The 27,100-nt window shown below is 46.3% G+C and overlaps 1 protein-coding gene across 1 annotated transcript in view; it reads left to right on the forward strand.

Moving 5' to 3' along the window:
* TBX5 (T-box transcription factor 5) overlaps positions 1 to 26,040 on the forward strand; it is a 70,889-nt gene extending 44,849 nt beyond the window's left edge. Inside the window, exons 8-9 of the mRNA XM_006151678.2 lie at positions 9,933 to 10,159; positions 25,228 to 26,040. Coding sequence (XP_006151740.1) covers positions 9,933 to 10,159; positions 25,228 to 25,802 — 802 coding nt within the window. The 3' untranslated portion in view covers positions 25,803 to 26,040. The remainder of the gene's footprint in view (positions 1 to 9,932; positions 10,160 to 25,227) is intronic.
* The last annotated feature ends 1,060 nt before the right edge of the window (positions 26,041 to 27,100 follow it).

The following is a 27,100-nucleotide window of genomic DNA, read 5'->3' on the forward strand; positions in this document are numbered from 1 at the left end:
AAATAAATAAATAAGTAAATAAATAAAGTTAAATAAAAGAATTTTTTAAGAAAACTAAATAAAATGAAATTGGTGCATACACCGATAGCCACTTTTTTTAGTTATGTCTACTGTACTGTCGTCTTCATTAAGAGAGAATGAAAGGACAGCAAAAGCCATGGTCATCCTTTGAACCAAGTGTCCACAGGAGATCCTGGACTCACTTCTGCGTGACTAAGGAGTCCCACGCATTTTTCCCCAAAGGAAGCTTCACATCCCTAGCGAGTACAGAAAGCAGTTTGATAAGCCCTTCAGCTTCTAAAATATTTTCTCTTTAATTTTTTTTTTTTCAAATTCATGCTAAAGAGCATGTGAATGAATGAGAGGAGAAAGAGAGAGGGAGACTGCTGGAAATCTTCACTCCATAGTCCTTTTTTTTTTTTTTTTTGGAGAGGTTTTTGCTATAGGGCGCATGCACTTGTCAAAAAGACAGGGAGAGACAGAGAGACAGAAAGAGAGAAATCACCCCCCCGGGGGGATGGCCATGCCACAATCCCTTCTCCTCCATTCTCCTCTCAGGATCTTGGGCATGCACGCACATGCACCCTGTGTGAGTTTAAGCCACCAGGTCCAGGACTTGAACTGCGGTCGACTACATGGGAGTCCAGTGACATAGTCATTACGCCAACTGCTGGTCCCTTCACTCCATAGTACTTGCCCTCAGTCCTCTGACTTTTCAGGATCTTGGATGCCTGTGTGCTTGTGGTCCCTTCCAACTTCTTGCTGGCTCTTTTCCACCATTGTATCCTCACTTCGAAATTATTTAAAAAGGGGTGGTCAGCGGGTGGCATAGTGGTTAAGGTACTGGACTCCCACATGGCTGACTGCGGCTTGAATTCCAGACCTGGAGGCTTGAGACTCAAGCTGGACATGTGTGCACGTGAGCCTAAAATCCTGAGAGGAGAACGGAGGAGAAGGAATTGCAACGCGGCCCTCCTCGCTGGGGTTCAATTTCTCTCTTTCTCTCTCTTTCTCTCTGTCTCTCTGGTGAGAGCATATGCCCTCTAGCAAAAATCTCTAAGAGGAAAAAAAATGATTAAAAAAAAAAAGACTAAAACTAAGACGTGGTTAAATTGATGAAAATAGTTTTTATGAGAATGAGTTAAACTATTGAGCTGTTTGGTTCAATCCCAGATAACGGGTGAATTCATTTGATGAACTATCGGTTGGATGGAAAAGTCATGATGTATTTTTCAGTTTTTCTATGCAGAAATGCATCTTGACTTTTTGGATGACCTAATATTACCAGGAACTTATCGAAAGCTTAGCTCAGAGCCAGATGGTGGTATGGTGGGTAAGGTGGCTGGATCCTCCCACATGACCAATTGTGGAGTTGGAGTCCTGGACCCAGCGACTAGAAAAACATGCACGTGGGTGCTTGCCCCAGATCCCAGAGGGGGTGAGAAGCAGAGGAGGAGGGATTGCAGCATCACCACCCCCCATTAGAGGCTGTTTCTCCCTCCTCCTTTCCCTCTCCTGTTTTTCTCTAGCGAGTGTGTGTGTCCTTTGGCAATTAAAAAAAATAATAATTTCGGGACCAGCACATGGCATAATGCTTACGTCGTGTGACTCCTACATAGGCAACCGCAGTTCAAGTCCCAGATGGAGCAGTTTAAACTCACGCCGGCACTTGTGCGTGCGTGCCCAATATCTCGAGAGGAGAAGGGATTGCAGCGTGGCTATCTCCCCTGGGGGATGGGATAGCCATTTCTTGCTTTCTGTCTCTTTGGAGAGCACATGCGCCCTATAGCAAAACTCTCTCTCTCCAAATAAATAAATAGCTTATTTCTTTCATGAGAAGGAGAGACAGAAAGAGAGCGAGAGAGAAAGACCAGTACCCCGACCTAACAGGATACAGCCCTCCTCCCAGCCATCCGGGATCATGGGCACAAGTGTCCAGCATTTACAGACCGACTGGGGAACTGAACCTGCATCTTCCTTATGGATCCAGCACGGTTGAGCAGTACCTTCCTGCCATGTCACCAAGCTGGCCCAACATTGCGAACGGACATAATTTCTAGGTGTGCCCCCGTCGTCACCAGCAGGATGGCACCATGCCCTTCTCCCTCTCGCTGGCGCGGTGTGAGCCGAGGAAAGCACTTTGCAGATGGGAAGGAGGTTGCAATTTTTATTTGCACGATTAATCCCGCCTGTGATGTTCCCTTCCCATCCCTGCCGTGTCCACGCGTGTTCAAGCAGAATAATTTCCCCAAGTGCATTAGAAAATGAATAAATCGGGAAAGCGCTCAAGGGGAGGGATGCCCCCCCCTTTTGAATTTTTATCACAGATTCAAGTGCAGCCATGAGGGGGGTGGTGTGCTCCCTGAGAACAGGGACTTTACAGTCCCCAGCTTTGTCCAGGGCCCTGTGGCAGTTGTTTGAAAAAGGCTGCCAGAAATTGAGTTAGCATGACCAGGGGGGAAATGAAACAAAACAAAAACCCCAACACGGCGGCACCCCTGCCACCTGCTCCCGTGAAAAGGGTAATTCAGTCGGCTGCCGTGGAAAACGTGCTGGGGGGGTTGTTCGTTAGCTGGCCGCGAGCTGAGGATGCAGTTTGGCCGTGGATTTTAATGTTCCCTTGTAACGTTTTACAACCCAGACCCGGCCACAGTGACGTCATTCTTTGCTATCGCTCCCATGGAACAGCATGTGAGAGGGGCCGTGCCAGGGGAAGCTGGCCTGCGGACGCCAATTCTCAGGGTGAGCCGAGGTGCTCAGGACCCCGGCTGGTGTCTGCAGAGCCCAGGGTCTGATCAGAACTTGTCCGTGAGAGGCAATGGAACCGGCTGATACAGAAGAGCTGGTGGTGGGATTTGACATTTGTTAAAAGAAGGGTCCCACAAGCAGTAGAATTGACCTGTCAGTCCTGACATTGCCTGGGTATCGCCAATATCCAACTCTGTTATCACTAGTATGCTTCAAAAAAATTATTATTTAATTTGATTTATGCATTCATTCACTTATTTTATTTTTTTGGAGAAATTTTTTTTTGCTATAGGGCATGTGCACTCGCCAGAAAGAGAGAGACAGAGAGACAGAAAGCGAGAAATGCCCCCCTCCCCCCCGGGAGGATGGCCATGCCACAATCCCTTCTCCTCCATTCTCCTCTCGAGATCTTGGCCTCCATTCTCCTCTCGGGATCTTGGGCACACACACACACGCGCCCAGCGTGAGTTCAAGCCACCGGGTCCGGCACTTGAACCACGGTCAACTACATGGGAGTTCAGCGACATAGCTATTACACCATCTGCTGGTCCCTATTTTTAAAAAATTTGACCAGACACACACACACACACACACACACAGAGAGAGAGAGAGAGAAGAAAAGTGAGAGAGTAAGCCACCAGGTCCAAGATTTGAACCATGGTCGGCCATGTGGGAGTGTCCACCACCTTAACCACCATGCCAACTGCTGGGCCCCATCACCAGCATGCTTTATATAGCAGGACGGTTGCATTTGCCAAGCAGCTGGTAATTGACAAGTCCCTGTTATCAAGTCTAAGTTGGCAAGAGCTTTGGAATGGGACTGCCCTCGGGGCCGTCAAGCCTTGTTTACTTCTTCTTAGCTGTGTGATCTGGGGCAAGTTACTAAACCTCTCAGAGCCTGAACGTCCTTAGATCGAAAGTAAGTCTAATTGTACCCAGAAAATAAGGCAATTACCAGGCTCAAATGAGGCAAAACATTGAGTACGGTGGCTGGAGCATTAGACTTGAAGAACAGTATGGATAGTGATAAGGAAGTGATCAGGATGGTGGTAACGATGATCAAAATCTAGCCCACTTGGGGCCAGCAGGTGGCGTGGTGGTTAAGGCACTGGATCTCACATGGCCGATTCCATGGCTCAAGTCCCAGATCCTGCAGCTTGAGAAACACGGGACGTGTACACGCGTGCCCAAAATCCCAAGAGGAGAATAGAGAAGAAAGGATTGTGGTGTGGCCATCCCCCCAGTGGGTGACGTCTCACTTTCTTCTGTTCGCTCTCTCTGTCTCTCTCCGGTGAGCACATGTGCCCTATAGCAAAAACTAAAATGAAACTAAACAAAACAAAGTCGTCTTCTATTGCTGGCTCTATTCACAGACATACAAGAGCCTCCTTGCTTGCTTGCTTGCTTGCTTGCTTGCTTGCTTGCTTGCTTCTTTTCTTTCTCTCTCTCTCTCTCGCCAGACAGTAAAAAGGAAAGTGAGAAATCACCCCCCACCCCCAGGGGGATGACCAGGGTGCAATTCCTTCTTCTCCATGCTCCTTCTGGGATCTTGGGCATGCACTCACATGCGCCAGGAATGAGTTCCAAGTCACAGATCCGGGACTTGAACCAGGGCCGGCCCTGTGGGAGTCCAGCGACGTAACCACTACACCATCTGCTTGTCCGCACAAGAGCTTTTTAAGCTTCTCGTGTTGTCGCTGCTTTCTTTTTGTTTTTGAGAGGTTTTTCTATAGGGCACGTGCATTTACCAGAAAGACAGAGAGAGACAGAGAGACAGAAAGCAAGAAATCGCCCCCCCAGGGGGGATGGCCACGCCGCAATCCCTTCTCCTCCATTCTCCTCTCGGGATCTTGGGCATGCACGCACATGCGCCCGGCGTGAGTTTAAGCCACTGGGTCCAGGACACGAACCGTGGTCGACTACATGGGAGTTCAGCGACATAGCCATTACGCTAACTGCTGGTCCCGTCCACGTCCATATTTTGACACCTGTCAGCTCCGCTATGGAGCGCGGTATTTCAGGCACTAAAAACGATGCTCACCATTGATGGTGGGGATATTTTTGAGCCCCGTAGAAACAAGCTGGGGGCTCGTGGTGTTGGGGATAAACTGACTTTGCCACTTCTGTGAGTGTCAGTAATCAGAAACAGGGTTTGGCCTTTCCAGAGAGCAATTTTGCAATTTGGCAGTACTGGAACAGAGAATTCCACAGAGTCCATTGATACATTCTCTCGTAAATTCCCTCGGCCAACATTTTTGGGGGCTTATTTTCTTTAATTAAAAAAAATAAAGTTCCCATTAAAAATATAAAACCTAAAGAGATTTTCTCCCCCTTTCCTACTGGAGCTCTGACAACCCAAGACTTGAACTAAGCAGACTCAACTAGGATTGCCAGAGAGGTTGGATAACTTTTATAATGTTTTAATATTATTATTATAATTTTTCTTCTTCATCTGTTTTTCCATTACGTAGCTTGAACCGCAACGTGAGCACTATAAAGCTAATTTCATTCCGTTTAGGCTCTTGGGCCCCAGGGGAAGATTCTGACTGCTTGGGAGGGTTCCAACTTTGGCCCTCAGATGGTACATGCCACAGGGAAGCTTGGCTAGGAGACCCCTGGGTGTCGTGAGGGTGTCTGTCGCTTCATGGAAAATTGACCGATACTCCTCATCCCCTGCCTGGTCTCTCTGAGATGTTTTCATATGACCAATAATGGCAGGCGCCCAGGGCAGAGATGGCTCCTCCCCTGGGGCTGGAGAAGTGGGAAGGAAATCGTGGGCTCCAAGCCCCTGCTCCCCTAAAGGCATACGCTACTTTATTTAAATTTTTTTTTTTAATTTTTGAGAGACTTTTGCTATTAGGGTGTGTGTGCTTGCCAGAGAGAGAGAAAGAGACAGAATGAGAAATCACCCCCCGCTCCCCAGGGAGGATGGCCATGCCATAATCCCTTCTCTGTTCTCCTCTTGGGATTTTGGGCATGCATGCACACACACCGGTATGAGTTTCAAGTTGCTGGGGCCGTGCATGCACACACACCGGTATGAGTTTCAAGTCGCTGGGGCCGGGACTTGAACCAGGGTTGACCACATGGGAGTCCAGTGCTTAACCACTATGCTGCCTGCTGGCCCAAGGCATATGATACTTTAAACATGGAAAGAAGTAATTAGGAGAGTGGGTTGAGATAGTTAGGGTATGCCCAGGTTGGAATACTGGTTGGGTCTCTGTCTAGTTCTGTGACGCAGGGCAAGTTGCTCAATCTCTCTGGACAGCAGTTTCCTAATCTATAAAACGGGAACAAAAAACCTACCTAATGGGGCCTGGCAGGTGGCATTGCTGGTAAGGCGCTGGACTCCCACATAGCTGACCGTGGATTGAGTCCTGGACCTGGCAGCTTGCTTTCTCACTCTCCCCTCACCCTCAATCTGTCTCTGTCTGGTCAAATTAAATAATAATAGGGACCAGTAGGTAGCGTGGTGGTTGATCGCGCTGGACTCCCACATAGCTGACCGTGGATTGAGTCCTGGACCTGGCAGCTTGCTTTCTCACTCTCCCCTCACCCTCAATCTGTCTCTGTCTGGTCAAATTAAAGTAAATAAGTAAATAAAGATAAATAAAATAACAAAAAATTAAATAATAATAATAACAAGAAAATTAAATGAAATAATTCTAATAAAAAAAAAAAGGACACCTTACCTCATAGGGTCACAGAAAGGGTGAAGTGGGCTAATGGAGTATCCTTCAAAATGTGTCATGTGGGGGCCAGCAGGTGGTGTAGTGGGTTAAGTGCTTGACTCCTACATGGCCGACCGCGGTTCAAGTCCCAGATCCAGCAGCTTGAAACTCATGGTGGGTGTGTGGGCATGTGTGCCTAAGATCTTGGGAGGAGAATGGAGGAGAAGGGACTGTGGTGCGGCTATCCCCCCAAGGGGTGATTTCTCACTTTCCCCCTCACTGTCTCTGTCTTCTCTGTCTTGTTCTCTTTCTGGCAAGCACTCCCGCTCTCAGGCAAAAATCTCTTAGAAAAAAGTGTCACATGTAGCTCTTTGTGCATGAGATGACTTCAGATGTACCATTTAATTTTAATAATTACGTACTTTTAAAAAAATTATTTAATTTTATTCATCATTATTATTATTTTTAAATTTGCTACAGGGCATGCATGCTCACCAGAGAGAAACAGAGAGAGAAAGAGAGGGAAAGTGAGAAAGCAAGCCTCCAGGTCTGGGACTTGAACCATGGTGGGTCATGTGGGAGTCCAGTGCCTCAACCACTATGCTGCCTGCTGGACTCACTATGTTCTTATTTTAATTGCAATTGAGAAACTATAATTAGAGGCCGGCAGATGACATGGTGGTTAAGATGCTGGACTTCCACCATGGCTAACTGCGGTTCAAGTCCCAGACCTGGTGGCTTGCTTTCCCACTTTCCCTCTCTTCTCTCTCTAGTCAAATTAAAAATTAATCAATTGATTAAATAATGCTTTTTTTTTTTAAAAAAAAGAGAACATTTCTACTGAGTTGTAGCATATCCCTACTCCCAGGATTTATGGTTTCAGTTAAAAAATAAATAAATAAGAGAAACTATAATTAGCTCCAAGCTCATAGTTTCCACAAATATTACTTCTAGTGAGGCTCAACTTATTTGGGTAAAAAATTGATTTAGGTGCCAACAGGTCGTATGGAGGTTAAGGTGCTGGATCCCACATGGCTGACTGCATGTTTCAAATCCCAGGTCCTGCAGCTTGAAATTCACACCAGATGTGTGTGCATGTGTGCCCAAAGTCCTGAGAGGAGATTGGAGGAGAAGGGATGCCAATATGACCATCTCCCCTACAGGGCAATTTCTCACTTTCTCCTCCTCTCTTTCTCTCTCTGGTGCATGCATTCATCCTATAACAACAATAACAACAACAACAAAATTGGTTATAGGAGGCCGGACAGTGGTGCAGGGGTGATGCAGTGTTCTCCAAGGCTGACCCACGTGGAAGGTTCTGGGTTCGTATTTGGATCCCTTCTTGAACACACCGGGTACAAATGTGCCTATGGTTGAAGACTGGCTGAGCTTGGGGGTGGATTGCTGCGTGAAGACCAGGTTGGGCATGTCCCCCACTTAGGGAAGGAAGAAATGTAGTTTAAAAATAAATGAAAAAGTAATACATTAAAGAATATAGGACTCTAGGTTATGGCAAAAATTGTGACTGTAGACGTTAGGATTTACATATTTCTGCTAAAGTGGGAGTTTTCTTTACTTTTTTTTTTTTTTGGTAGAGATTTTTCCCATAGAGCATACGCGCTCACTGGAGAGAGAGTGAGAGAGAGAGGTGAGAGGGCAAGTGAGGAATCACCCCCGCAGGGGGGATGGCCATGCCACAATCTCTTCTCATCCATTCTCCTCCTGGGATCTTGGGCACACAGGCACACATACCCAGCGTGAGTTTCAAGTTACCGGGTCCAGGACTTGAACCACGGTCAGCCATGTGGGAGTCCAGTGATGTAACTGCTATACCATCTCCTGGCCCCAAGAGCTGATCTTAATCCTTTTAATGCCTTGTCTGTCTCTGACGACATGTTGAAACCTATAGATTACTTTTAAAAAAAATTAAAAAAAACAATTATTTATTGGGGAACCAGCAGTTAGCGTAATGGCCATGTCGCTGGACTCCCACGTAGTCGACCGTGGTTCGCGTCCCGGACCCGGTGGCTTAGAACTCACGCCAGGCGCATGTGTATGTGTGCCCAAGATCCCAGAGGAGAATGGAGGAGAAGGGATTGTGGTGTGACCATCCCCCCCTGGGGGGTGATTTCTTGCTTTCTGTCTCTATGTCTCTCTCTGTCTGGCGAGTGCATGCGCCCTATAGCAAAAACCTCTCAAAAAATTATTTATTTAATTGTATCTATTCATTCATTTATTTGTTTTAATTTGACCAGAGAGATACAAAGAGAGAAAGGTAAAGTGAGAAAGCAAGCCACCATGTCTGGGACTTGAACTGTGGTCTGCCATGTGGGAGTGTCCAGTGCCTTAATCACCATACCACCTGCTAGTCCCAAAACCTCTGGAACACTTTTCAGAATAATCTGAATAAATGCATAAAGTAAAATAACATGGGTTATAAAGAAAACCAATTATACTGGAATATGGTTGTCAAAATATTTTAGAATGGCGAACTTTATGTGAACTTTATGAGTGCCTTGTCCGAGATTCCTCTCCCAACACTTCTTCCCATCCTGAGTGGTGGCAGTCCTGTCCCCTTGATGGGTGTGGGAATATTAGGGTCAGACCAACTTCTTCTTACCCACTGGGGTGTTTCTCTCCATGATCTCTCTCTCTCTCTCTCTCTCTTTTTTTTTTTAAAGAGACTTGTACATGCGCTCATGAGAGAGACAGAGAGACAGAAAGCAAGAAATCACCCACCAGGGGCAATGCCCACGCCTCAATCCCTTCTCCTCTTGGGATTTTGGGCACACACGCACATGGGCCTGGTATAAGTCTCAAGCCACCAGGTCTGGGACTTGACCTAGGGTTGGCCATGTGGGAGTCCAGTGCCTTAACCACTATACAACCTGCTGACCCCTCCCTCTTCTATCTTTAAGCTGGCCCCTCTAGACTCTTCTGCAGTCTTCCACTTCTAATTCATTTCCTGACCTCCTGTTTCTTCTGGGTGACCCAGTGCTGCTTGCTCTTTTATTCCTCCTTCCCAGGAGAGGGTCCTACTGAAGTTTCCAAGTCTTTATGAGAAAAACAAAAACAAAAACAAGGGAACATCTGCTGTAAAACTTGATGGTGAGAGAATGTGGAGGGACCACTCCTAAGTGCGAGGAGCCTAGATTTGCAGCACATTAGAGGCTGCTGTCCGTATGGTGTCACTGAGCTTTTTAGGCTCTGTTTACCTGTGTGATTGCTGAGGTGTGGAAGGGTTGCGTCTCACCAGGGCACCCTGGACACTCAAGTCTGTGCCCAGTGAGTTTCAGGCTGACCAGGCCGGGGATGCAAACTCTGGTTTGATCTGGCTTCTCTGGAGCAGTGTGTTACCACCGTGGCATAGAGCTCAACTTCTTTTCTTTTTTTTTTTTAATTTGTGTTTTATCCAGTGACTTTTCTCGTAAACTCTTTGACCTGTGGTTCTACCAGTGGGGGAATTTGTATCAGGAGACTAACAAATATTATTTTCTACCTTCTCTCTTTCAGTAAAGAATATCCTGTGGTTCCCAGGAGCACAGTGAGGCAAAAAGTGGCTTCCAACCACAGTCCTTTCAGCAGCGAGCCTCGCGCTCTCTCCGCCTCATCCAACTTGGGCTCTCAGTACCAGTGTGAGAACGGTGTCTCCGGCCCCTCCCAGGACCTTCTTCCTCCACCCAACCCATACCCCCTGCCCCAGGAGCACGGCCAGATTTACCATTGCACCAAGAGGAAAGGTGAGTGTGACGGCTCCTGACCAATTTGCCTTCTCCTTGGCCACCCTTCTTTGCTTTCTCGGTGGGGAGGAGCTGCGGAAGTGTAACTGCATTCATTTATTTAAAAATCTGTGACCATGCTTCCTCCAGTTCCAGCCCCTTCCTGGGAGAACTTATTTGAAATGTCCATAATTATGGTATGCATTTACACCCACAGGTACGTACACACCACACATATACGCACACCCAGAAATTGTCTTTCAAACATAGATGGAATCACATGGTATGTATTTTGCAACCTGATACATACCTATGTATAATTTGCTAGCGGGTGTATGTACTCGTTGGAGAGATGCAGAGAGAGAAAGAGAGAGGGAAAAGGAAAGCACCCTCCATGGTGCACGGCCATGCTGCAGTCCTTTCCTCTCCACCTCTCCTTCTGGGATGTGAGACATGCATGCACATATGCCTGGCAGGCTCGGGACTTGAACTGCATGGTTGGCTACGTGGGATCCAGCCTCCTTAACCACCATGCCATTGTGTTTTAGATATCTCTTTATGGACCTGGACCTGCCTCATTCTTTTTAACTTCTGAAGAGGAGGGAGGTATTGCCTAGAAAGAGGAAGGCAGAGTTATTATTATTTTAGAGATTTTGCTATCGGGTACATATACTCACTGGAGAGACAGAGGAACAGAAAGTGAGGAAACCCCCCCCCACCCTCAGGGGGACGTCCTTGCCACAATCCCCTCCCCTCCATTCTCCTCTTGGGATTTTGGGCACGCACGTACACATGCACCCAGCGTGCATTTCAAATCATCAGGTCCAGGACTCTAACTGCGGTCAACCAGGTGGGAGTCCAGCGTCCCAACCACGATGCCGCCTGCTGATCCCAAAGCAGAGTTATTTTGTCACCCCCCCAGGGGGCTGGAAGGGTGCATCCAGGGTTCCGGGTGATGTTAGACGTCGCAGGGCAGGGGACCTCCTTGTTATCATTCATGACTCTGGTACAGAAGCCCAGTGTTTCCCCTCGATGGGTTCTGAGCTCTTTTTCTCTTTCCAGTTCAAAACCACCACCACCATCACCACCGCCGCCACCACCACATGCGCACACACAAACACGTACATTGCAACTGATTTCTCCTTTTTGATGCCATCTATAAATGTATTAAACCGGTGCTGAAGCCCTCCGAAGCTTTCTCTGCCTCGTGAGAAATAGATGACTTTTTGGGAAGTCATCTAAGTTCAAAGGGGCCCTACTAAAAAAGGAATTTTTGAGGGTGGCAGGTGGCGTGGTGGTCGTTAAGGGCATTGGACTCCCACGTGGCTGTGGTTTGAGTCCTGTACCTGGCGGCTTGCTTTCTCACGTTCCCTGTCTCTGTCCCTCTCTCATCAAATAAAAAATAAATAGATACAATTAAATAATAAAATAATTCAAAAAAAAAAAAAAAAGGAATTTTCTGGTGGCTCTCTAAGTGAGCCAGAATTGACAAGGTGGAGGGAGTGGTGTGGTGAGTTCAGCTCACTGGAACAGTTGCGTGGTGTGAGCTGCAGACGGGCAGATTGTGGGGAGGTGCAGGCAGTGGGGCTAGAGGAAAGTGGGTTTGAATCTTGGCAGTGTTTCCAGTTTCTTGAGTGACCTCAGGCAGGTGTCCCTCCCCCCGATCATCAGTTTCCCGCTTTGTAAATGGCAGTGAGTCTCTGCAGCACGCGATCCTCAGTAAGCACTTGGTAGGTGGTAACTCCAATCAGATAAAGGAAGGCTGCTTATTAAAGAGAGCTTGGGGACCAGCAGATAGCATAGTGGTTACATCACTGGACTCCCACATGGCTAACCGCAGTTTGAGTCCCAGATCCGGTGGCTTCAAACTCACGCTGGGTGCATGTGCACACATGCCCAGAATCCCGAGAGGAAAATGAAAAAGAGATTGCAGTGTGCGGTGTAGCCATCCCCCCAGGGAGTGATTTCTCGCTTTCTATCTTTCTGTCTCTATGGTAGCCCCTGGACCCTATAACAAAAAACTCCCCCTCCTAAAAAAAAAAAAGAGAGAGAGAGAGAGAGAGAGAGCGCTTGGGAAGACAGACAGATACAGAGGAGGCGTGTAGACTTGCGTAGATCTGTGGTCTTCAGAATCATCTTCAGGATCATCCAATGGGGATGAATTCCCTGTTTGCCATTTGGAAATGTTTCCAAATTGGGACAAGTTCCTTGACCTCTCGAAACCTATTTTTCTTTTCTTTCTTTCTTTCTTTTTTTTTTTTTTCCAAGAAATTTATTTAATCAGAACTACAGAGGGCTCCTGAAACCTGCCTGTATAATAAGGCCCGCAGATGATTATAGGTTTTGGTTAAAAGTGTGGTTTAGAAGCAATTTTAACCTTGATTCTGTGTCATATTAGATTATACAATAAAATTAAATTAGAAGGCATATAATTGAACACAAGAATTCCTTTATACAAAGTATGAATAGATATCTAAATACAATATGGTTTTTAAAATGAAATTTACATGCATGTAACTATATTCATAAAGATTAAGTATACCTAACCACAAGCTGTACAGTGAGAAACATTAACAGGGCAAATCCAGGGACAAATGAAGACATTCGTCTGAATTCTGTTTCGCTGAACATCAAAAACCACCAACCTTGGGACCAGCAGATAGTGTAATGGCTACATCGCTGGACTCCCATGTAGTTGACCACGGTTCAAGTCCTGGACCTGGTAGCTTAAACTCACGCCGGGCGCATGTGCATGCATGCCCAAGATCCCGAGAGCAGACTGGAGAAGGGATTGCAGCATGGCCATCTCCCCTGGGGGGTGATTTCTCGCTTTCTGTCTTTCTGTCTCTCTCTGTCTTTCTAGCGAGCGCACGCACCCTATAGCAAAAACCTCCCCTGCAGCCCCCCCCCCCAAAAAAAAAAACCCCACCAACCCTTTAGTTCTTTTCTTATACATTATTCTATATCCATATTCTCTGCATCTGATTGGATCTCTGGGTTTTCTTTCATTTTCTGTGTGACATTCTCCACAGATATGTATCATTGGCTGCTGCTTTGGGGGTTGAACGTCCTTCTGGGGGTCCAGAAGGACACAGTGTTTGCGCAGCACGAAGAGACTTCTCACTCCACACTGCCAGACAACCAGGCTCCTAAACCTATTCTTCTTTTGTTTTTAAATGAGAGAAAGAGAGTGATACGGAGAAATAGAGAGAAGTGTTTTAGATAGAGTCTTGCCAGGCCATGATCCACCAGCTCCAGCCTCTTGGTTTGCCGGGGTTACGGGCATGAACCACCATACGTGGTGTACTTAGGTTGGGCTGGGATCCAGACCCGAGTTTCCCATGTGACTCCAGCATTGTATGCAATGCTCCTCCAGCTGCACCACCGCCGAGGAGCCTACTCTGTTTGTTTCCCACCTGTCAGTTTGGGCTCAAGGTAGGACTTGTCTCCTAGGCTTGGTGTGAAGGCATGATAAAAGCATGCGTGCCAGGGGCTGGCGCAGGGTGGTCTCGGGAAGTAGCAGTTCTGCTCTAAGAGGCTCAGGCTTAGTCTTTAAAAAAAAAAAAAGAATTATTTTATTGGGGACCAACAGGTGGCATGGTGGTTAAGGTACCGGACATTCCCACATGGCCGACCACAGTTTGAATCCCAGACAGAGCGGCTTGCTCGCTCACTTTTCCTGTCTTTCTCTGTGTGTGTCTCTCTCTGGTCAAATTCAAATAAATGAATGCATAAATAAATTTTAAAGAATGATTTTATTTAACTATTTAATAGATGGAGAGAGTGAGAGAGAGAGAGAAAGAGAGGGAGAAAGGGAAAGTGAGAAAGCAATCCGGGACTTGAATTGCAGTCCACCATGTGGGAGTCCGGCACCCTTAACCACAGCGCCATCTGCCGGCCCCATCGAGCTTAGTCTTCAGAGTGACCTGCTATAGTTCACGGCCTCAGAAGCCAACACAATGCCTTTGGAAGTCCAGTGCCTCGTGTCTGGACAAACTTACCAATGAGAACCAATGGAGAGGGGTGCTTTGGCAGCTTTCTCCAGAGCTGGGGTTATGCAAGGAGAGTGCCACAGTTTAACTATTTGACATTTACCTATCTGCATTTGGAAGGAGGGAAACACTGCCATTGGTCCAAGCAGGGGCTGGGGAATTGACCTGGGTGAGGCTTGACTTCCAGCCTTACCTGAAGCCCACCCAAACTCCTTGGATCTCGAAGGCCTCAATAACATCACTGCAACAGGCCCCCTGGCCCAACTCCCAGCACATCCGCCGCTGGGTGGACTGGAGACCAGATGCCTACAAACTGGGCGTGTCTCGAGGCAAGAGCGGGAGGTCAGAAACCTCCCGTGGAACACAGTCTCTGCACGGAAATCCATTTTCTATTATATTCAAGGGTGTCCTTCTAAAGCCCTAGACCACAGCCTTTTTCAACATTATTCACGAGGTTATTATTAACCCACTTTACAAGTGGGGAAACCGAGGCTCAGAAAGAGGAAAAGGTGCCTGCGGTTGCCGAAAGTGAAATTTGAACCCAAGCCGTCGTGCACCCTGTCTCGCCTGCTCTCACCCCGTCCCCAACCCCCCGCCCCGAGTCTAGACTGCTCCTGTTATCTTCGCTTCTCAGCTCCGATTTCGACATTTCATCTTTTATTAAAGATCTGCTCTTGAGACCTGGTCGAACATGTCGATTAAGAGCTCACCAGGTTTGAATTAGGGAGACCCTGCCGATTAAATTAATGCCAGACCAAAAGAAGGGGAGGAAGAAGTTAAAAAGAATCCAGGCACTTTTTCGATTCGATATTTACGGCAGCATCCTTATAAACACATTCCTGAAGGATGCGGTGGGAAGGCTTCGAATGCAAGGCGAGTCAACCTCTGAGGTTATATGAGCAGTCAACATTCACGGAGCAGTGGCGAGAACCTCAAATGAACTCGAGATGCACTTGGGGTGGCTGCTCTGGGAGCTGGAGCTGACTGGCCCATTGCAGAAATTATCATGGAGCTGCCACTCTGCCACTGTGTGATCCTGGGCAGGTTTCTTCATCTTGCTGGGCCTCAGTGAGCTTTTCTGCAAACTGGGGGAAACAGTAACCCCTACCCAATAGGGCTGTGAGGTGATGAAATGCCATCATCTATGCCCTGCCCCTGGAACAGCGCTCGGCATGTAAGAGTGCTCAGTGAGGGACCTGCAGGTGGCGTAATGGTTATGTCCCTGGACTCTCACATGGCTGACATGGTTCAAATCCTGGACCCGGCAACTTGAAACTCATGCTGAGTACATGTGCGTGTGTGCCCAAGATCCCAGGAGGAGAATGGAGAAGGGATTGCAACGTGGCCAGCCCCCTGGGGGAGTGATTTCTTGCTTTCTGTCTCTCCGTCTCTCTCTGTCTCTCTGGCGAGTGCACACGCCCTGTAGCAAAAACTTCTCTTAAAAAAAAAAAAAGAAGAGTGCTCAGTGAATATTCTCAGTCGTGGCCCTGCCCTTATAAAGCTCAAGCAAATCAAACATTATGTAAGTTATGTAATGGATTAATTAAAACTGTGACGGAGGGCCAGCCTATGGCCTGGAGGTTAAGGCAGCTGGATCCCACATGGCTAACCTTGCAGTTCAAGTCCCAGGGCCAGTGACTTGAAAAACACACTGTGTGTGTGTGTGTGTGTGTGTGTGTGTGTGTGTGTATTCCCAAAATCTTGAAGACAGAGGAGAAGGGATTGCCATGTGACAATGCCCTGTGGGGAGGGGAATGCTTTCTTATTCTCCCATGAGTGCTGCCTCTTGCACTCATGTCTTCTGGCAAAAATTTTTAAAAAAAGTAGTAATCGGATGCTATGAAGATATTCAAAGTAAGGAAGGCCAATAGCCTGGTTATCAGACTAATGTAGGAGTTGAAAGAAGAATTGCAGCTGAGATCCCAGGGGAGCAAGTATTGGGAAGGGTGAGGAGGCAGAGAGTGAGTGTCCAGGTGTGGAAAAAGGGACCAGCAGTTAATGTAATGGCTATGTCGCTGAACTCCTACATAGTCGACCTCGGTTCGCATCCCAAACCCGGTGGCTTATAACTCAATGCTGGGCACATGTGTGTGTGCACCCAAGATCCCGAGAGGAGAATGGAGGAGAAGGGATTGCGCCGTGACCATCCACCCTGGGGGGTGATTTCTTGCTTTCTGTCTCTCTGTCTCTCTCTGTCTGGCGAGCGCATGTGCCCTATAGCCAAAACCTCTAAAACAAACAAACAAACAAAAAACAGAAGAAAGGAAGGAAGGAAGGAAGGAAGGAAGGAAGAAAAGAAAGAGAGAGAAGCAACTTGGGGGGTGGTGAGGGATCCTGCCTTCTCTAGGGAGTGAAGAAAAGGCTAGAATGCTGGAGCCCAGAGCCAGAGGAAAGTGCTAGAAAATGAGGGCAGAGAGAGAAGCAGGGCCCAGCAGATGCCAGCCCTTATAAGCTATTTTAATTAAGGGCTTGGTATGGGGAGCCCCTGGGGAGCTTTGAACCTGGGAGTGGCATGTTTGGCTTTTTATTTGGAAGCAGTCGCTTTACTTGATAGGACAGGACTGGAATTGACACCAGAGACCTGTTGAGTGGCTGTTGCAGGGTCTGCGGTGTGACACCCCGGCTCGGACCAGGGTGTGGGGAGAAGCTGAGAGATGTGAGTGGAATCAAGACTTCCTGGCTGGTTGCAGATAACAGGGTGAAGAATGATCCCTTTCCAGGGATTCAGAAACTGAGGCTGGAAGAGATCGAAGAGCTTCTGAGTGACCCAGATTCACAGTGAGGCTGGAGGACTCGGTACCAGCTGCACAATCCTGGACAAGTCCTTTCACCATTCCAGAAACCTCTGCCCTTCTCACCTCCTTCTAGGCCCAAAAGGGAGCTCCCGGTGACAGGGGACATTCCAGCCCAACTCTGTCTGTCCTGCCTGGCAGACAACAAAGAGCAATTCATTATGGGCCTCCACGCTGTAAAGTGATAAGGAATCGGGAGGTTTCCTTCCAGTTAGGGATTCGCGTTAAGTGATAACTCTGTGGGTGGTTTCCCTGGCCCCTGGCTGGCCGGCTATCTGACTTCCCTTCATTGTCTGTCTCCTTTCCAATGAGCCCAGGAGTCAGGCCCAGGGAAACGTCAAAGGACCAGGCGGCCGGAGGGCTCCCTTGTGTTTGGACCTGGCTGTCTTCGAACTATCTCTCCCGATGGACTGAGCTGGGAAGGTCTTTTATCAATGTCACTCAATCCCATCCTGGGCCCCGGGACCTGGGAGTGTTCTCTCTTTTCCCCTCCTGCCCTGATTCTGCCCCCACCCCCTACTCTCCAAACCTCCCTCCCATCAGCAAACAAAGACAACCTAAGTGGAGATATTAGTGAAGCTACTGAGCAAGGGATATTATATGCAAAGGGAAGTCAGATTTTGAGAAGGAAAAGGGAATTGAAAAGGATTTTACAAGGTGCATGATCTTAGTGCTTTTTTTTTAGAATTATTATTTTTTAAATTTTTTAAGAGGTTTTTTTTTTGTTTTGTTGTTGTTGTTGTTTTTTGCTATAGGGCATGCGTGCTCACTGGAGTGACAGAGAGAAACAGAAAGTGAGAAATCATCTCCTGGGTGGATGGTCACAGCATAATCTCCTCCATTCTCGTCTCAGGATTTTGTGCACACAGCATACACACACACACACACACACACACACACACACGCGCGCGCACCCTGCATTTTTTAGAGAGGATTTTGCTACAGGGCACATGCACTTGCCAGAGACACAGAGAGACAGAGAGACAGAGAGACAGAAAGCGAGAAATCACCCCCCAGGGTGGATGGCCATGCCACAATCTCTTCTCCTCCATTCTCCTCTTGGGATCTTAGGCACGCATGCACATGCGCCTGCCGTGAGTTTAAGCCACCGTGTCCAGGACTCAAACTGCGGTTGACTACATGGGAGTTCAGCGACATAGCCATTATGCTAATTGCTGGTCCCATCCCTGCATGAATTTTAAGCTGCCAAGTTCAGCACATGAACCTTGGTCAGCCATGTGGGAATCCAAGCGATATAACCATTCCACCATCTGCTGGTCCCTATTTTATTTTACTTATTATCATGATAATTTTTTTCTTAATTTGAGAGAAAGTAAGAAAGCAAGCCATCCGGTCCAGGACTTGAACTGTGGTCGACTATGTGGGAGTCCCGCACCTTAACCACCAAGCCACCTACCAGCCCCAGGGCTGCTTGTTTTTAGCAGTCATTTTACATCTTTTCCATCACTGGGTCTTCATGGCAGTCTTTGAGCTAGGGGTCATGTCTTCTGTCCTTATTTTGTAAGGATGTAAGCAATGCCATTAGATTCTAAGGTTATGTGACTGATGAGTAGCAGAGCTAGGAATGGAGTCATCAAATAAAGATGTACTGAGTACCTACTATGTGCTGGGTACTGTGCTGGGTGCTTGGAATAAGAGGAGGACCATGTACCAAAAGCCCCTGCTCTTGAGAGACTTGTTTGATGAATCCACAGAGTAGGTAGGTGAGATTTGAACTTCAGTGCTTTCATTCCTAGTTGAGGTTATTTCCAAAATACCATTGTATTGGGTTGTCAGGAAAGTCATGATGCATTTTTGCATAGAAAAACACATCACGATTTCCCAACAACCTAATAGTTTTCTTTACATTAAGCTAAGAACATGGGGGTGGCCAGCAGGTGGTGTAGTGGTTAAGGGTGCTGGACTCCCACATGGTTGACTGTGGTTCAAGTCCCGGACCTGCCAGCTTGCTTTCTCTCTCTCGTTCTCTCTCTGTGTCCCTCTCTAGTCAAATGAAAATAAACAAACAAAAAAGCTAAGAACGTGGGGCTAACCCCCCTCCCAAAAAAATCCCGTGTGTCCATCTGTCTATCTATTCATCATCCATAAGGGTTAAGGGTTATTCTTTTCATGTTGGCTAAGCATGTTGGGTTGCTTGAAAATGGAGATGCTGGCGCCCTCTTTTGGGATGAGCAGTGTAATGTGAGTTAGAAGGACTAATTATAGCGCCCCCTTCTGGCTAGCAGATGATGATTGAATGAGGGAGTCACTCTTTAGCATTCTGAGCCCTGGGATCTCGGTGAAGACTGGACAGTAATCTTTCATCTGAATGAACTCAATTGACAAGGGAGATGACCCATTTGGGAATCATGACAATACGTGCTCAGTGGGATTAGTGATTTGAAAGCATCTTTGTGAGCTTTCCAGCTCGGGAATCCACCCAGATACCTTCTCTCTGAAGGTCGGGATGACCTCAGGAAGAGCCATCTGTCTTGTCTTTTCAGAGAGAAAAGAGGGAAAAGAGAGGAGAGCCAGGTGATTTGTAAAGATAAGATTTGAATGTTTCCTTTCTGCTTAAAGAAGAGAGAGAGAAACTAGCTTGTACTAAGTATTATCTCAGTTAACACTCACAAGTGGTTAAGGTGTCCTTCCTGCATATAGTCAAGAATTGAGACTGGAATGACTCAGTGGTTTGTCCTTGATCACAGAGCCAGTAAGCTTCTGTACCCTAATACTGAATTCCTTACAGAATCCACTTCTTTTTTTTAAAGAATTATTTTATTTAACTTTATTAATTATTATTATCATTATTATTTTCCAGTTTGATCAGAGAGAAACAGAGAGAGAGAGAGAGAGAGAGGAAGTGAGAGAGCAAGCCACCAGGTCCAAGACTTGAACCATGGTCAGCCATGTGGAAGTCCAGTGCTTTTAACCACCATGCCACTTGCTGGCCCCCAGAATCCACTTTTTCCATGATTAAAACCACTGGGGCCACCAGGTGGTATGCTGCTTTAGGCGCTGGACTCCCACATGGCTGAGTGCAGTTGGAGACCAGACCCAGCAAGTGCTCAAAAATCCTGAGAGGAGATTGGAGGAATAGGGGTTGTGGCATGGCCATCTCCCCTGGGGGGGTGGTGGTGATTTCTCACTGTCCCTTTCTCTGTCTCTCTCCAGTGAGTGCAGGTGACCTATGGCAAAACATCCCCTCTCTCCAAAAAATCTAGAAAAATTCAAGTGAGCAGAATGTGTCTCCGTGTTATGCCTTGATGATGGACAGAAGCCGGAAAAATTTTACTTTTATCCAGGAGGCTCAGCTGAGTTCAGAATAGTTAATCACTCTTTTTTAAAAAAAAATTATTATTATTATTATTACTATTATTTTAAATTTTGCTATAGAGCACACGTGCTTACCAAAGAGACAGAGAAAGTAAGAAAGCAAGGCACCAGGTCCGGGACTTGAACTGTGGGGTCAGCCATGTGGGAGTTCAGTACCTTAAGTACCACTCCATCTGCTGACCCCAGTCAACCACTCTTTTCTTAGAGAAATTTTTGCTATAGGGTGCATGCATTCACCAGAGAGATGGAGACAGAAAGTGAGAAATCCCCTTCCAGAGGGAATGGCCATGCCACAATCCCTTCTCCATTCTCCCCTTGGGATTTTGGACACACACACGCACACATGCACACACATGTAAACCACTGGGTCTGAGACTCGAACCATGGTTGACTATGTGGGAGTCCAGCAACGTAACCATTACTCTATCTGCTGGTCCCGGCCACTCTTACTATATAACTTTCTGAGGCCGAGTTGTACATTCATCTCAACCAAAGACTTGACATTTAATTGTCTATGGCCCATTCCCAACCGTGGAAACTAAACATGGCGGGGCCAGAGGGCAGTTTTTGCTGTTGAACAGTTATCAGACTCCCCCCGCCAAAAGAAAGAAGCCAATCCTTAACCACAATAAACACAGAGATTACATCCAGATCATTTATCACGACTGACCTGAAATTTGGATCCTTACTTTGGTATGTCTTTACAATGTGATGAAGCTTGAGAGGAATCTGAGAATGCCCAGGTCCTGCTTTCATCAATAAGCCAGCATTGAGTTTTTTTTTTTTTTTCTTAAGGGCTTTGCATCAGATCTTTGGAGTATTAAGACTGGAATGTATAATTTTACGATTTTCCAAAATGTGTTCCGGCCTTTTTCTTATTATTCCTCCTTTTTTTTTTTAACTTGTAACAAATCTGGAAGGGGATCAGAAACTCGAGAATAGTTAGGAAGTGAGAGAGCAAGCCACCAGGTCCAAGACTTGAACCATGGTCAGCCATGTGGAAGTCCAGTGCTTTTAACCACCATGCCACTTGCTGGCCCCCAGAATCCACTTTTTCCATGATTAAAACCACTGGGGCCACCAGGTGGTATGCTGCTTTAGGCGCTGGACTCCCACATGGCTGAGTGCAGTTGGAGACCAGACCCAGCAAGTGCTCAAAAATCCTGAGAGGAGATTGGAGGAATAGGGGTTGTGGCATGGCCATCTCCCCTGGGGGGGTGGTGGTGATTTCTCACTGTCCCTTTCTCTGTCTCTCTCCAGTGAGTGCAGGTGACCTATGGCAAAACATCCCCTCTCTCCAAAAAATCTAGAAAAATTCAAGTGAGCAGAATGTGTCTCCGTGTTATGCCTTGATGATGGACAGAAGCCGGAAAAATTTTACTTTTATCCAGGAGGCTCAGCTGAGTTCAGAATAGTTAATCACTCTTTTTTAAAAAAAAATTATTATTATTATTATTACTATTATTTTAAATTTTGCTATAGAGCACACGTGCTTACCAAAGAGACAGAGAAAGTAAGAAAGCAAGGCACCAGGTCCGGGACTTGAACTGTGGGGTCAGCCATGTGGGAGTTCAGTACCTTAAGTACCACTCCATCTGCTGACCCCAGTCAACCACTCTTTTCTTAGAGAAATTTTTGCTATAGGGTGCATGCATTCACCAGAGAGATGGAGACAGAAAGTGAGAAATCCCCTTCCAGAGGGAATGGCCATGCCACAATCCCTTCTCCATTCTCCCCTTGGGATTTTGGACACACACACGCACACATGCACACACATGTAAACCACTGGGTCTGAGACTCGAACCATGGTTGACTATGTGGGAGTCCAGCAACGTAACCATTACTCTATCTGCTGGTCCCGGCCACTCTTACTATATAACTTTCTGAGGCCGAGTTGTACATTCATCTCAACCAAAGACTTGACATTTAATTGTCTATGGCCCATTCCCAACCGTGGAAACTAAACATGGCGGGGCCAGAGGGCAGTTTTTGCTGTTGAACAGTTATCAGACTCCCCCCGCCAAAAGAAAGAAGCCAATCCTTAACCACAATAAACACAGAGATTACATCCAGATCATTTATCACGACTGACCTGAAATTTGGATCCTTACTTTGGTATGTCTTTACAATGTGATGAAGCTTGAGAGGAATCTGAGAATGCCCAGGTCCTGCTTTCATCAATAAGCCAGCATTGAGTTTTTTTTTTTTTTTCTTAAGGGCTTTGCATCAGATCTTTGGAGTATTAAGACTGGAATGTATAATTTTACGATTTTCCAAAATGTGTTCCGGCCTTTTTCTTATTATTCCTCCTTTTTTTTTTTAACTTGTAACAAATCTGGAAGGGGATCAGAAACTCGAGAATAGTTAGTTTGCCTTTTTTTTTTTTTTTTTTTTCTCTTGCCAAGGGTACCCTGCAGCTGTATGTTCTATTATTGAAAAAGGAGGAACGCCCTAGTTAAATGGAAAACCCAAAGGTTATAATTCCAGCAACAATGGAAACATTCAGATTTATGGATCTGGGGGCTGGAGGAAGAATGGAGGAGAAGGAATCAAGGAAGGAGGTGGTGAGGACAAAAAGAAGTTGAGTGTAGCAATGTCTTCAAGACGCCATTAAAAAAAAAAAAGTCTCACCCAATTGAAAGGTGAAAAATATGACCACTTACTCATCTGGATGCCTGCAAACATCTGGATGGTTGGCATGAGGTAAATAGAACACCTGGAAGAGTGACTACATTTTTCGCTTTTTCTTTGCACAAATCTTTGGGCATCTTATGGGTCCCATATGTGTCCCAGAGAGTTTCGCTACAAGTACATTTGCTTGCTGTTAAGTTGACGCAAGCCTAACATAGATACCTTCTGTATGAGGAGACTTAACCTACCGGTGTTACTTGGAGAATGACACAAATGGAGGTGTCCAGTGATAACTGAACCCAAGCTACTCTCCTTAGATTGAAGAGCTGATTTATAAACCAGTCCGAAGCCAAATGAGTTACTGCTGAGTGAATGATCTGAAACTTTATCTCTGAGGCCAACCACCCTTACTTACTGTTCAAGGCAGAATGAGTGGGACCAAGGATGTGCACCAAGAACAGGATGATGGAGACCAGCAGATGGAGTAATGGGTACATCACTGGATTTTCACATGGCCTACCCCAGTTCAAGTCCCAGACCCAGAGGCTTAAAACGCATGCTGGGTGCATGTGCATGCACACCACAAATCCTAAGAGGATTGTGAAGGAGAAGGGATTGTGGTGTGGCCATCCTCGCTGGGGGGTTATTTCTTGCTTTCTGTCTTTCTGTCCCTCTATCTCTCTGGTGAGTACACACACTCTATAGCAAAATTCTCTTTTAAAAATATCAAAAAGAACAGAATGATGTCCAGTTGTCTATTTTCAGCACCTGGCACAGTACCTGGATCTTGATAGGGGAATCAGTAAATATCTGTGGGGAATTGGGTGAGTGGCATTGGATATATTTGAAATCTAGAGCCGGAAGCAAAGCGTAGTAGGTCAAGTAAGTCAGATTTGGTTTTAATTCCAGTCTCTGTTCTGTGTAACTGTGGATAAGTCACTTCTTTTTTTTTATTTTTTTTTTTACATTTTTTTCTTTCTTTATTTACATTCATTCACTGTACATCATTATAGCATACAAAATGAGATTTTTCCATTGAGAATACACTGTATATTGGCTCAATCAAGCACATCAACATATGTGTTATTGTCAACACATCATTTTCTATATCTTGTTTCCTGTATATTTTGCCTTTTTTCCCATCCTTGATTCCCTATCTCACCCTCTGCCATCTCCCACCCTCCTCCCACACTGTGTCTGGTATCTATTGTCACTTCTCTGAGCTTCAGTGTTTTCCTCTCTGGGAGAGGAATGAGAGTAGACACCTTGAGGAATTATGATGAGATTAAAGTAAGGTCCCTTAGCAAGTACTCAATAAGTAAAAACTATTATTATTTCCCCTGTTATTCAATCCTGACCTCGTGGTTATCAACCATCACAGTGAATTGCATGGATACCTTGGTGTTTCCTTTTTTTTTTTTTTTCCACCACTTTCCAAAGACAGACAGAATCTCTTAAGACGTATGGATTAAAAAGGGATTGGAAGATGAAAAAGAAATCATGTCCAGATTGCAGGGTCAAATTCCAGCTAAGGAATGAATCTGTTGAAATTCACACCTTTTTTTCACATTGGGTAGTCAGGAAAGTCCGGATGCATTTTTTTGCATAGAAAAATATGCCCTGACTTTCCCGATGCTACACTTTTTCTGTGAACTATTGAATATCTGAAGACCCCTCATGTTTGTATTGTTACTGGATGTGAACTAGTTCTGGAAATAAAGCGATGGACCAGACAGATAACACCCTACCTTCATGGAATTGATATTCTGGGGAGGAAGGAAGATAACAGTAACTGCTATTTATTGAGTGTTTTCTTGTGCCAGTCTCTGGACTGCATGTGTAATATTTATTTTTCCTTTTACTTCTGAGCACTGCCCTGTGTAAGAAGTGCTGCTATTACTCTTTCCAGTTTACAGATGAAGAAACTGAACTCAGAAAGGTCATATTATTTGCTAAAGTCATCGCCCATTACAGTCCACCCCTTTTTAATCAGCACGGCAGTTGGAAGCAACAATATCTCAGACTTAAGTCTTTTTTGTTTTAATAATGAATAATTTTATTTTATTTATCATTCTAATTTTTCTTTTTAAAAATTTGCTACAGGGCATGCATGCTCACTAGAGACAGACAGACAGATAGACAGATGGAAAGTGAGATAGCAAGCTGCCAGGTCTAGGACTTGAACCATGGTCAGCCCATGAGAGTCCAGTGCCTTAACCACCCTACTACCTACTGGCTCCCAGATTTAAGTCTTTAGTCCTCTGGCCAAATGACCATCTCTGCTTTAAGCTGTCTGAGAGCTGGTTCAGGCTCATCGGTCTCTCTCCTCCTATCCTAGATGAAGAATGTTCCACCACAGACCATCCCTACAAGAAGCCCTACATGGAAACATCACCCAGTGAAGAGGACCCCTTCTACCGCTCTAGCTATCCCCAGCAGCAGGGCCTGAGTGCCTCCTACAGGACAGAGTCAGCCCAGCGGCAGGCCTGCATGTATGCCAGCTCCGCGCCACCCAGCGAGCCGGTCCCCAGCCTAGAGGACATCAGCTGTAACACGTGGCCCAGCATGCCTTCCTACAGCAGCTGCACGGTCACCACTGTGCAGCCCATGGACAGGCTACCTTACCAGCATTTCTCTGCTCACTTCACCTCAGGCCCTCTGGTCCCCAGGCTGGCTGGCATGGCCAACCATGGCTCCCCGCAGCTCGGAGAGGGAATGTTCCAGCACCAGTCCTCCGTGGCTCACCAGCCTGTGGTCAGGCAGTGTGGGCCTCAGACTGGCCTCCAGTCCCCTGGCAGCCTTCAGCCCCCTGAGTTCCTCTATTCTCACGGCGTGCCAAGGACCCTGTCACCGCACCAGTACCACTCTGTGCACGGAGTCGGCATGGTGCCAGAGTGGAGCGAGAATAGCTAAAGCTAGAGACTGGGGAGAGAGAGAAAGAGAGAGGGAGAGACAGTAGCAAAGAGAACCCCACGGACAAGATTGTTCATTTCACCCAGCGTTCACGTCCGTACCTGAGGCTGCTGGATGCTGATCTAATCAGTAGCTTGAAACCACAATTCAAAAAATGTGACTTTGTTGTTTTGTCTCCAGACTTAAAAAACCAACAACAACAAAAAATGAGTTCTACTCCCATGGCCACCTTACTCACCAACCAACTGCATTCATGCCATATGCAATGCCCTTCAAGTTCCTTCTTTAGGGCTCCAGAAAGCCTTGCCTCATTGAGTGTTTTATCCAAATGGGTATTTGAAGTCTTTCTCTGTCTCGGTATTGATGTTGACATTGTTATATAATAAATAATAATATATATATATATATTTTTCAATTTTCTTTGCGGGACCCAGTCCCTTGTTTAGGAGGAGATCTGAAGCAAGTAGGTTTCAAAATCTGTACTTGTGGGATTCCCTCCAAATAAACCATCCCCGATACCTAAATGCATCACCCCCTGCCTTGACTTAGAAAAGTACCTACCTCGGCCATGCGATGTTTCTGAAAACGTTCCCCGGGTCTCAGCTTTTCTTCGATTTCGTCCGCCTCCCTCATCATCATGGCATTCCACTCTGCCTTGTACTTACCCGTGGAGTCGAGAGACGGTCGGACTCCATCTGACGGCGTATCTTATGCAACCCTCCCGTCTGTCCAGCCGTCTGTCGCTAAAACGTGGCCTATAGCTTCCCAACCGGAAAGCTCGCTTTGAAAAACTTACAAAGCTCTGGTTTACATGCGGGCAGAACTGTGATAAGCAGGGTGCAAGCTCTGTGCTGACAAGAGTTGAGGGGGGAACCAAAGCCAAAGTCAATATTCTTCTTGATAAAAAAACAAAGCCAGCCCCGAGCTTGCAAACCTCCATCGCCTACGACCCAAACGGGATGACAAGGCAACGTCTACGATTCCTAATGAAAACGCAAGACACGCACGCGGACGCTTTCTCTCCAAAGAACTCACGCCAACGCCACACGCTGGCACGGAACTCTCTGTGTATTGAAAGCAGAAAACAGTATTAAAAAAAAAATAAATAAAAGTGTGTAAGTAAAACGGGGTTGTAGGGTTCTTCAGATGTAATATTTTACTGGTACTATTTATTTATAAATAGGAATTCTAATTAAGTAATAACATGAAATGGAATCCAGCGTGGGAGCTGGCTGAGAGCTTTTAATTTTATTGATACTCGAAACCAAGTTTTTTTTTTTTTTTTTCCCCTTTTGAAT

Source organism: Tupaia chinensis, unplaced genomic scaffold (genome assembly GCF_000334495.1).
Source record: "Tupaia chinensis unplaced genomic scaffold, TupChi_1.0 Scaffold000323_1, whole genome shotgun sequence".
In the NCBI taxonomy this organism is placed as follows: domain Eukaryota; kingdom Metazoa; phylum Chordata; class Mammalia; order Scandentia; family Tupaiidae; genus Tupaia; species Tupaia belangeri.